At 38.6% G+C, this 12,594-nt stretch overlaps 1 protein-coding gene across 1 annotated transcript; it reads right to left on the bottom strand.

Moving 5' to 3' along the window:
- Nucleotides 1-1,350: 1,350 nt before the first annotated feature.
- Nucleotides 1,351-9,269, bottom strand: LOC139977089 (zinc finger protein ZPR1-like). The gene is made up of 11 exons (XM_071986128.1): nt 9,096-9,269; nt 8,447-8,608; nt 7,795-7,885; nt 7,445-7,515; nt 6,792-6,869; nt 6,250-6,372; nt 5,767-5,941; nt 4,857-5,017; nt 4,131-4,331; nt 3,025-3,090; nt 1,351-1,677 (listed from the first exon to the last, which is right to left on the bottom strand). Exons 1-11 carry the CDS (start codon nt 9,207-9,209, stop codon nt 1,567-1,569), a joined length of 1,353 nt encoding a protein of 450 aa, XP_071842229.1. The 5' UTR covers nt 9,210-9,269; the 3' UTR covers nt 1,351-1,566.
- Between the last annotated feature and the right edge of the window lie 3,325 nt (nt 9,270-12,594).

The following is a 12,594-nucleotide window of genomic DNA, read 5'->3' as shown; positions in this document are numbered from 1 at the left end:
TACCCACCCCATCCCAAAATGGTCAGTGGTAGTGCTGCGACAGGGTCTGGGCACAAGAAAAATATCCGAGCCTTGATCCACGGACATTTTCAAAGGAATGAAAGCTGGGAATGGTGTTCCTCTTTTTAATAATTTGTACCCCTCCCGTCCAATTCAATTTCTCCACTCATGACAAAAATATATTTGTAATTTAGGGAAAGTTCAACCATACCATTCTGTGAACTCTTATATGAAAGGAATTTTTCTAAACTGAGTCATTCACTACACCACAGAGTCCAATAACAGATTCTAGTTTGTACATAGAATAATTTATCGAACACATGACATCTAAGAAAGGTCAGGACCATCGATAGAGAAAAAATACTGGTAAATTCATACAATTTTCTAACTAAGTCTCTTCCATTTAAGGCATTGAAGACCCGCCCCAAACCGCATGCCGCGCTCTGAAAAAGTTAACTTTCCGTTGCTTGCAAGTGAAGTTTTTCTCTTGTTGCTACAAAATGCAGACAGTAATTAAACGTGATACCTTGTTATCTTTAGCTAGACCTGAGATGTCCATGGCTGTATCATTTGTACACAGCTGTGGGTATTGACCGCAGCTGTATGTACTGACTGAACACTAGTGTCTAATTACCGACGGTAGCAAGCTGTGTGTGTATTTTCTGGGATTGATGGTGGTGTCTAACACTTCTGTTACACCTCGTTTGAAACTAGGTCAGATTACCGGCATTAGATGATTTCTTTTTGCGAGTGTCTTCACACCCTTTAATGTGATAGTAATTGGTAATTCTTGTAACCATGGAGATCAGATCATCATGAATATTAAACAGTAAACCTGAACATATCCAATGAGTCCTATGTCACTGTCATGGCGAATATCTTATGTACGTAATACAAAGAATATAAACAAGTTATATTTATGGTGTGTATCTGTCCGAGGTCTCGGGCACTCTTTATTATTATATCTGGTCATGTTACACCCTTTAAACAAGTATGTTCCTAGCCAAACATTCTAAATGGTGATATATTTCAGCTATTTCAATTAATGAAATATATTATCTTTCTTTCTTACAAATGGTTCAACATTTTCAACTCCTTGGCAAAGCTGCACAACAAGTATACCACTGTCTAAGACTACTAGTGTTTTACAGTTAAATGTTAAGCTTCCATATTCTTTATACATTAAAACTGCACATTCTAAGGGAGGTATCTTAAGGGGGTCTCCTATGGGAGTCAATTTTTTCCAATATATTTATGGAAAAGATTTTAATTCCCCCACAAATTTGAAAGAGTGGGACTGAGCCCGCCACCTCCTCCCCCCCCCCCCCCCAGGCTTCCCTGCCTGGATCCAAGCCCTGTATTTAATCTACTTGATTTTTTCTACAACAATTTTGACAGCTCTTAACAATTGAGTTAATAGCAGTTCAATTCAGTATCATACAGCCCCAATGAAGTTTATATTCACCCTGCTGCAAATCAGGTGACCAAAACCAACAAATTTTTGCTTCTGGTTACCTTAACTTTTAAACACATAGATATAATACATGGTCTCATTTTCGACTGGTGTTAATAGTTTTCTGTCCGCATGTCGTTCAGCCCCAGTTCTTCGTTTTGTTCTTCTGTTCTCTCATATTCCTCTATCGTCATCTCAGGGTCCGGCTCGGGAGCGTATAAATTCTGGCAAGAGAGATATGAGAGGTACGGTAATGTCTTTCTGGAACTTACTACCAACAATTCTTTACGGAAGCTTATTCTGTCGACTTTCTTTGATAAAAGCAAAACCCTAAAACAAGTCGACGATCATTTGTAATGATGGAAGGCAAAGGTCATACAATCCAAGGAGGTCAAAGGAACAAATTTGTGCAAAACTGTCACAAACTCCTAAACCATAAGACAGTTGGTAACAGCTGGGGAATCTCGAAACAAGTGATGCATTTGGTTCCTCAGATGAAACTTACACTTTTGCGGACAATGTGCGGACGGATGGCAAATGGGATATCGTATGTAATGTAATATCGTAATGTATCGCATCAATCACATGGGATATGTCGGGTTACCACATGTCCCCACTTTTCCAGACATGTACTCTCTTTATTCTCTTACAAGATCAAGGGCTTCCAAATGAATTGCCAGTATTGCCTGCATTGTCCAGATTTTTCTGCACTGTCCAGATTTTCCGTAAAATCGCAGATGAAATTATCTCACAGCCAAATGTCACCAGCATTGGCCATAGAAAAGAGCTAGCTTACCTTCAAATCATATCAATGCATAACAGATCATTTACATAACATATCAAAATATATGTTATGTGTTATCAAAATCACATCAAATACTTATTACTACAAAAACACTATGAAATATGCCATCGTCATGACTTAAAGGCATTGAAGACTCGCCCCAAACCTTGTGCCGTGCTCTGAAAAGTTAACTTTCCGTTGCTTGCAAATGACGTTTTCTTCTTGTCGCTACAAAATGCAGACAGTAATGAAACGTGATACCTTGTTATCTTTTATATAGACCTGAGACGTCCACGCTGCTATGTACACTGCAGTGTTGTGGGTATTGACCGTAGCTGTATGTATTGACAGTACACTAGTGTCTAATTACCGACAGTAGCAAGTGTGTGTATTTTCTGGGATCGATGGTGGTGTCTAACACTTCTGTTACACCTCATTCGAAACTAGGTCAGATTACCGGCATGAGAGGTTTCTTTGTGCGCGATTCTTCACACCCTTTAACCAATGTTTTTAAGACAGAATTAATTGCAGCGCTGCATCTTGATCTGCCACTAACTTCAACTTTCTGTTAGCAGTAACATGATCACACAGCGACAAAAATATCACCATTATACATGCAGAAAACCCTTTACTTAACTTCAGATTGGGAGGATCATGTCAAAAGTAGAATACTGAGGGGGGCTGCAGCATGATGCAGCAAGGCTGCATATGAAATTTGCAGTATGGTTATAAAAAACCCACAGACACATATATGAGAAAAGTGACTGTAATTATGACATCACCCTACCTGTAGGTAACTGTTCCCTGCTGGATCGTCTAATATGATTGTGACTTGCATCTTTGATGCTAATATCTGAAACCAAAACAGTTTGAGTGGTAAGTTACAAATATTTAATCATTAGAATCAAATGCAAGCTAATTGACCTCTGACATTTACCATACAGTACATTTTACTTCCGACTGAGCTTGGAGGTCAATAACCACTACTTAAAACTATGAACTTCATACAGAGATAATGAATTCTTTGAAGCTTTCGAAAGATATATATAGCATCTAAAAACAAACCAATTGGTTGAATTATCAAATTTTGAATCAATGAAATCAATTAGTGGTTATAATCTTTCGGTTGTTAATAATTATGTCCTGGCAATATTGTTACTTTTTACTAAATATTGTTTAATATCCAGTTTGAACTACTAGAAGGTTTTCCCACTTGTCGTTGAGTTCACATCATTATACTGGTATATTGTAGAGCACATATGAATATTCTTGATGATGATTTCAAGTTCCTCCCTCCCCCCCCTCCCTCCTCCAATTATCCACACCTTTGCTTGCTAATATCCATAGGCAAGCTTCTAATATAAAAATAGAAATTGTAGTTAGTTGGAAAATCCAGAGCAGTGAAGAAACTTCCAGCCTCCACCAGGATTCTAACCCGGGCCTCCAGCTTTATATGCAGACACCCTAACCAACAAGGCTATGTATGCTGATTGTATGTCCAGAGGTTCGAAACCCATAAGGAAGGTCGTAATTCCACTGTAGGCGTTTGGCACCTGTATCCAACAATACTAGTTCTGTTTTGGTTACATATTTTGCCTTCACTAGAGATCAAACATGATGCTAACCAACTCGAAATCATTTGTGATTCCTAAAGCTCTCAAATTGATACTTTGAAGAGACTCTGTTAAATGAAATGGAAATAACGACACATATATATAAATATGCCAAGGAAAATTTGCTTCCTTTCTTCAAAACTTGCACTTTCCTTCAGATGGCATGAAACTGTTAAATGTTTGCTTTTATATGGTGATAGTTAAGTGGCATACATGAGCACGCCTGTATGTGAAGTAACAATTTCTTAAAGCACATCTGCATATTCATGAGGAGGCTCACCTGGTCAAGCTTGTCTGTGAATTCATTGACTTTTCTCTTCCGATCTTCCCTTGCGCTGTCACCGGACGTGAACGGTTGTCCCAGATTAAAATTCTCCTTGATGGAAGTGATCATGCCCTCCACTGTCGTGAATTTGCCGGCATCGGAGCTCATGTAGTATTCAAACTCCAGCTCGGGAATCCTAAACCCACAGGTCTCCGACTGCCACGGGCAAAGAATGATGTGGATGTAAATATGTAGTTGAAATAGGCAACTCTATAAATAGAAAACTGAGGAGATACCCTAAAGATACCTTTATCATTCTTCTTACAATCTTTCTCCTCCTCCTTACCCCTCCTCCTTACCTCTCCCCCTCTGTTGCCTCCCCCCCCACCCCACACACAAACACACAACCCATAATCTCCATTCCCCTTGAAAATACATAATGCAATAGTTTTCAAAATTATCAAGTGTTGGTCCATCAAATGAGATTGCAAATGATCACCTGGTTACCATAGCGATCGCCAGCACCACTCCATTCAATTAAAATGTACAGTTTAGGTAGCTAAGCGAACCTTTGATTTCAGAATGAGGGGGGTCAACATCAATATTGTTATGTTTTCGGGGAAAGAATGATGGACAGCTTATATTAAAATTAACAAATGTAAACAATTCCAGCCCTTAAATTAGCCTCTTCATCTTGTGATGATTCTGAGCCAAACTTAACTCTATTTCTCTCGAGTTTACCTTGAGAATATCCCTGTTCAAGTCACTGGGATCGGTTATTCTCAGCGTGATTTTCTTTCCCTTGGGTTCCACTCCCGATCCAGATTTCACCTCATTGGACTTACAGCCGCAGTGCTCGCAGTTTAACGACATCAGAATTATTTCCTTGAAGAACGGAATATCTTTAAAAAGAAATTATTAAGGAAATCTGAATACAGGAGAGAAGTCAACTTTTTCCAAGTAGGGTTGCCTCGTCAAAGTTTACATTGGAGAAACATGAGTTCCGGGGCTAGGAGACAAGATACTTTAAGGGAAAAAGGTGATATTACCCTTTATTTTAAAGTAGTGGGGGGGGGGGGGGGTGAAGTATGATGTTTCTCTTTCAACTATGTATACATGGCTAGACACTTTGCCATTGCTACATTAGCAATTCAAAGTCTTGAAATGTTGTAGATAAAATACGATTGTGGAAATCTTTACTTTTGATTGGTGAGGAATGTGTCAGTCTCTTGCATGCTAGAGTAAGCACAGTTGTTAACTAATTGCCCAGTCGAGTGAGTATAAGTAGCTCCTTGGTCAGTGCAGAACTTCGTACCTTATGTTACTTGGAATGATCAGCATCCCATTCATTCAATTTGCTGGGGAGCATTTTAGATGGTCATTGACCACATCCAAATAAAACGTAACAATTTTTTTCCCCGCCAAAACACTTTTGTGTATGGTACTGGTCACATGCGAAGCGAAAACCAAATAACAGTGGAAATTAGGCCGCCCTCCGTCAGTATTTGAAATGACACTCATCAAGTCAAGCTAATGTTATGTCTTTGTTTGGGATTTTAATATCGATATCATATATTGAATGTATGTGTGTTGAAATTAATTTGCAAGGCTTTCTTTTACTAAAACTCTGTCTCCACTATATAAAGGATACCAACAACTTTCATGCGTGACTCAGTTGGACTGTTGCAGTTCGAGCAATTCACTTGAAAAGTCAAGACCTCGTCTTTAGATACTGCAGCGCCCTCTGTTTGTTCAGCATCTTGGCGATCGCCGGCATTGCTCTGGTTTGAACCGGCCGCTCCAGACGGTTCTTCATAGGTGGAAGGCTGTTGGAAGAACAAACACACGTCTCTGCATCATGCATGCTATTAAGTGCAGCGAGATGTAAAATACTCATACCGTAACATTCTAACCTCTCTGCGGACCAATAAAATTCTTAGGATATGGCAATCAAGGTGATGTTAGCTTACGTTTACGATCTAGAGAAAACACTGTTAACAAACTTCTCATCTCAGCAGCCACACCTCATCACTGCTTCTCTTTGATCAGTTTTGAGGTTTAACAATCTAAGCTTCTTTACATTGAACTTCATGCTGTATCATTTCCCTACACCCCAAACCTCCCAACCACTTACCACAATTCCCAGTTGTTGGTCCAATTCAGGGGTCCGTTTGTAGGTCAGGACTGTCATTGCTGGGTCCACTGCAGGGGCAACCGGATTCTCAATAAAGCTGTTCCCAGTAGGGTCATCTAGAACCTGGTGTTAAACAGAATAAAAAGCAAAAGCAGATGAAAATCTTTGTTTTTTTCTTTTAAAATGAGAACATGTACACAAAATTTTCAAATTTTGACTACTGCTGGCTCCATGCAAACTGCAATGTCTTTGCACTTATGTGGATCAACATATCGCAGTATGAAGTTCATATAAAGATTTACTATTGCAGGTATTGTGCCTACAAGTTTTCAGACTTTGACCTCTGTTGAACTCTGACCTTCACAAAAACGATAAGGTAATTGCACTCATTAAAGTGGATCTGCATATCGAGTATGAAGTTTGATATCACCACCATTTACTTTTAGAGTTATCATGATTACAACCGATCAACATCGCTTAGATTTACTTTGACTTTCAGAAAGGAATCACAAATGGATATATAGTATTGATCTGTATCTTACCACTGTGAACGGAGGCTTCAGTGAGCTCAGCTTCTGAATAAACTCATCGATCTTGGTTGCCATCTCTGGATGTTGAATCTGGTGAATCAATGAAGAGAATCAGACAGTTACCCCTTTGAGGAAATGAGAAATATAGAGCGTTAGGGAGAGAAGAGGAGACTCAGTAAGATAAATTGTTGACATGAAAGTCATGGTACGGAGAGCCTTGTGGCTCTGAATGGGTACAAATCTTGGTTTCATCCCCCAACATGAACTGCTGGTACTTGTATGACTGTTATGTCACATTAGCATACTATACAAATCCTGTAGAGAGTAATGTTGAAAGTAAAGTAGGCCTACGCCAGTACTAAGTCAGGTCACATAATCTGTTTTGTAAGCTATAGTTCTCCTAGTTGCATAATTTGAAATATTGTATACATATTTATATCTTCATCTTCTTTTTTTTAATATCAGAAAATACTCTAGTGTTAACATATTGTGTATATATCACTTTTCAGGTTTGTAATTTTTTTTCCTTTTTTTCTCCTGTGATGAAAATGGTATGATTCGGTGTACAATAAATGCTATACATGTATCATTACATTCGTACCGTATTATATGAAATGGAACTAAGCAAAGGATTGTGATGAATTGCTCCATATAAATTAACTCACCCTCCTAAGCGGTTGATCTTGCTCCAGGCCCTCCACAGCTCGAGATATCAGGCCTTCGATGGTGGTGAACACTATTCCAAACAAACATTAAATATATTATGAAATGTTACGATGAATAATTTCCGTATTAGATGAAAATGTGTGTGTTATATGAGCAACAAATTTATCTAAGTATTCAAACTAAATGGAGCTTAATGGATATAACTGAATATTTATGTATATATCTGGATATTAATGTTAATAACTGATTCTTTAATGGTTAACTGTTCCTGATTTTACTCTGTAAAAGGTTTTACTACATATGTAGTATTCTTCATGTCAAAAAATGGATAATTATGTAATTTGCTCACCTCCCTTCTGAGAATTTGCTGGAATTTCAAAATCAAGTTCTGGGAAAACCACAGAAGCAGAGTCAGACTTGACTACTTGTCGACTCATATCCTGAAAACAAAGAAATAATCTAAAAGTCTAGAGATCATTGAAATAACGGCCTGATGAAAGATCACAAATTAATTACTCAAATATGTAAAACAATATTTCATTTATCTATTTGGGAACTATTCTTTTCACATGACTGGAAGAACCAATTAAATAGTTCCACTAGCAATAAAAAATACAAATGGGTGATACAAATGGGTGAAAAAATTTGGGTTTAGTGGACACTGCATCTAGGTTAATAATCAAATTGATGGTGTGCAGAAGGCCAAAAAGATCTCCATGACAATATTTAAATCAACTTGTCCCAGCCTACTGTATATATGCAAGCACACTTTTTTGTTACAGCTTTTTGTCTTCCTATGATGCAGATTTCTGTTGGAACACTCAAATTATCTTCAGCAATCCTTCGAGAGCAAAAAATGTCTATAGGCTGAGAAGCCCTCATATTACACCCCTTCACCAATATACATCTATTGTTCATTAACTTAAAAAAAAAATTACAGGTATTTACACCATACCAGGCTGCCTTTTACAACAAAACGCTATACTACCATGCATACAAACCTTTTCTGTTTTGATCTCTACTGTGTATTTAATGCCTTTGTCTTGGATAGCTCCACCAGGTTGCACTTCATTGTTTTTGTATCCGCAGTGAGGACAATCAAAAGAGGATATGATGACGTCTTTGAAGAATGGAATCTTGGTCAGAAGCAGTCTAGTTGTACCCTACAATGATGGGATGATGGGAAATGTGTTATGCTGATGAGATGTTAGATCTTTCACAGGCACAACTGCAGAATACAATGAAACTAGCAAACTTATCCATGTTGCCAGCTATACTGGCTCCTCTGTCAGCACAGAGTGGAAGGATTGTCAATGTCAGATTGAGAGAGGGCAATCCAGCGGGGCCATTGAGCTAGCTAACCTTGGATTAGAATATTTTTATCAAACAAATCCAGTACAAAATGCCAATATGTGAAAAATCCACCTGCTAACGTAGCCATTTCTTATTTCAATGAAAATTTATACAAAATTTTAACAAAGTAATCTGTTTAAAATAGACAGACGGAAAGAAACAGCGCGACTGCAGTCAGGCATCTCGACCTTTTGGGCCGATCTAAACACATACATTTCGCAAAACTACTACCTGTGTTGAACTTATTATGAACTCAATACGCAAGAAGAAAACATGATCAGCAGAAATGATACTCACATCTTCATGACAATTCATACACATGCTTTCCAATTCCGTTGCTTCCTGGTCTTCGAACCTATCTGCAGAGAGATCCCGGAAAAGTGGGACGTTTCCGTACGGTTGATCAGTCATCTTCGTAGGTTCTTATTTCTACACTTATCTACTAAAGGAACGTGTTGTGTTTTTAACTGTTGAAAAGCTGCCGACGTAATGACGTCATACATGATCAATGTATTGCCCTTTCTGATAAGCATTATAAGTATGTTATTCTGGAAGGAACATTATCACTTTTAATAAACTTGTGGTCCATTTGTCATTATTTAAGGACATAAGCAAATAAAGGAATGGTTTTCGGATGGTTCTTACATTTAGCCAAGCACTGTATGTTTCTCTGATAAAGAAGTCAATTCTTGAAGGTTGTGCAATGTCGAAAACTAAAATGGTTGCCGGTACATTCTAGAATTTTCTGCATCGTATCGTACTTATTGTCCAACGACCGCCGCAGATTTCCTGACCATAAAAATATTCGCCCACAGGAAAAATATCGATCACACGAAATGTACCATATCGCCTTCACTTTGCACTCTCCCCGCCCAGTTGTTATTAGGAAGCAGGCAAAATTCCTTCTCATGCATTGTCACCATGATTGTATACTTCGGATCATATAAACAAATTGGGATTTTTTTCACCTTCTCCTCCGTTCCCTTAGCCAACACTTGGAGCCTGCATTTGGATGGAAGATGAGAGTGATGCGGCAGGCTAATTGACAGAGACGTTGAGACACAAAAAACAGTCAGAAAGCAGACACCATGCCAACTATTAGTTTAGTTTAGTTTAGTTTAGTTTAGTAGAAAAAAGGATCAGGAGGGACACTTAAGTCCCCATCAAGGACCCTATAAAGAGAGGGAAAAAAACTGAAGACACAAACACTCAGACCCGATTACAATGCTTAAAGTGCTTGTCCAAAGCATTCTTAAACCCATTGACACTACTTGCAAGTACAACTTTCTCAGGCAAACTATTCCACTCATTCACAACCCTATTAGAAAAAAAGTTATGCCGAATATTAATCCTACTATGCGACTTTTGAAGTTTAAGACAATGACCTCTAGTACAACTACTGTTTGACATGAAAAAGTCGGTAAAGGATAAATTGTCGAAACCATACACAATCTTGAAAACCTGGATCAAGTCCCCACGTAACCTCCTAAGCTCCAGTGTGGTGAGATTCAACAGTTGTAACCGCCTATAATAAGGAACCCTCTTTAAGGAACTAATCATCCTAGTAGCCCTCCTCTGGACCTTTTCAAGTACTTCCTTATCCTTAGCAAAATAAGGGTTCCAAGCCTGCACAGCATACTCCAGATGAGGCCTAACCAACTGCTTATAAAGCCTAACTACGATGTCCTCTTTCAGAAAACTGAAGTTCCTCTTGATCATACCTAAAACCCTATTACCTCTTTTAGCAGCTTCAAGACAATGTTTGGAAGGTTGCAGAGACGAGTCAATGTAGATACCTAGGTCTCTTTCAACAGAGACCTCCTGTAACTCCACACCATCTAGATTGTACGTAAACTTTTGGTTACTACTACCAATGTGCATTACCTTACATTTATCAATATTAAAAAGCATTTGCCACCCCTGAGACCAGGAAAAAATCTTATCTAAATCCGCTTGAAATTTCTCAGAATCGCTTTTGGAAGAGACCTCAGAATACAATTTGGTGTCATCAGCAAACTTCTTAGCTGTACACAAAATATCTCCGTCGATGTCATTTATATAGGCAACAAACAACAGGGGACCTAATACAGACCCTTGTGGAACCCCACTAGTAACGTTCTGCCAAGAAGAAGCACAGCCATTAATTACCACCCTCTGTTCCCTATTACCAAGCCAATTCCCGATCCAAGACAGTAAATTCCCTATGACACCCATGCTCTTCAGCCTAAGTAAAAGACGCTGGTGGGGAACTTTATCAAAGGCCTTCTGGAAATCCAGGAACACAACATCTACAGACATCTGCCTATTTAGTGAGCTTGTTACATCTTCCATAAACTCAAGGATATTAGTGAGACAAGACCTTTTTTGACAAAAGCCATGCTGAGACTCTCTGATCAAAGACTGACTGCTGAAGTGACAGACCAAAGACTTTTTAACAATAGACTCCATGACCTTACAAACTACACTAGTGAGACTAACGGGCCTATAATTACAGGGCTTAGTCTTATCACCCTTCTTGAAAATTGGGGTAATATTAGCACATCTCCAGTCCCTAGGAACATAACCTTCATCCATAAATTTACTAAAAATCAACGAGAGTGGAACGCAGAAATAGTGTGCAAAAGTCTTCAACAAATACGGATGGATTGCATCCGGTCCAGAAGCTTTAGAAACATTTAGACGAAGCAGCTCCTTTAAGACAACGTCATCCGAAAATAAGACCGTATCCAGTTTAGGCCTATCACTGCCCCCCTGAAAATCTGGAATACTACTCGTATCTTCCCTTGTGAAAACCGACACAAAATAGTCGTTCAAAAGATCTGCAAGATCCTGACTATCAGTAACTATCTTATCAGCCTGTGGTGCTCTAAGGGAAACAATTGCATCTTTAACTTTCTGCTTAGACCTGACATAAGAAAAGAAGGCCTTTGGGTTATCCTTAATTTTTAGGGCGATGCTTTTTTCGAAATTCAATTTTGCATCAGAGACTAAGCATTCTACTTTCAGCTGATGAATTTTAAACTTGGCCAAAAGAGATTCAGATTTAGTCCTCCTAAACAACTTCCACATTCTACGTTTTTGCCTAATTGCACATCTAACTTTCTTATTCATCCAGTGAGGCATACTGCTTTTACGACGACGATTCTTCCACGGAACATGATTTTCCATAATGACCTTTAATTTATCAGCAAAACAAATCCAAGACTGAGAAGCACTCATATCACTAAACAAATTAATCCAATCTGTACCCTTTAGTAAAGTTTCAATTGCCTCTGTATCTGATCTCGAAAAATCAGGGACTTTTTCCTTGCTAATAGAACTTACGACCTTACAAACAACATCAAAAGCTAGTATATCATGATCACTAGTTCCTAGTTTTCCTAGACCGGTCAAATCAACAACATTGCTTGGATTAGAACTCAAAACAAGATCCAGGATGTTATCCCCCCTAGTAGGGAAAGTAACATGTTGATGTAAAAAGCAATCTTGCACAACATCTAGAAAATTACTACCTTTCCTACTACTAGAACCATCTATCCAATTAATGTCAGGAAAATTAAAGTCGCCCATTATAACAACATCACCTTTAGCAGCCTTTCTAATTGAATCAAACAGCACGACATCATTATCATCGCTGCTGTTAGGAGAGCGGTAAACAACACCTACAGTGATAACGTCCCTGGACCTCTTGGAGTTGTTTGTGGACAACTCGCACCAGACAGAATTAACAAAAGACCCTTGCAACTGAGATTTCTCAACACTTACAATGTCATCCCTAACATACAGTAAAACTCCC

This window comes from Apostichopus japonicus, chromosome 12 (genome assembly GCF_037975245.1).
Source record: "Apostichopus japonicus isolate 1M-3 chromosome 12, ASM3797524v1, whole genome shotgun sequence".
In the NCBI taxonomy this organism is placed as follows: domain Eukaryota; kingdom Metazoa; phylum Echinodermata; class Holothuroidea; order Aspidochirotida; family Stichopodidae; genus Apostichopus; species Apostichopus japonicus.
The sequence above is the reverse complement of the archived record's forward strand: the minus strand, read 5'-3'. Positions and strand labels throughout refer to the sequence as shown.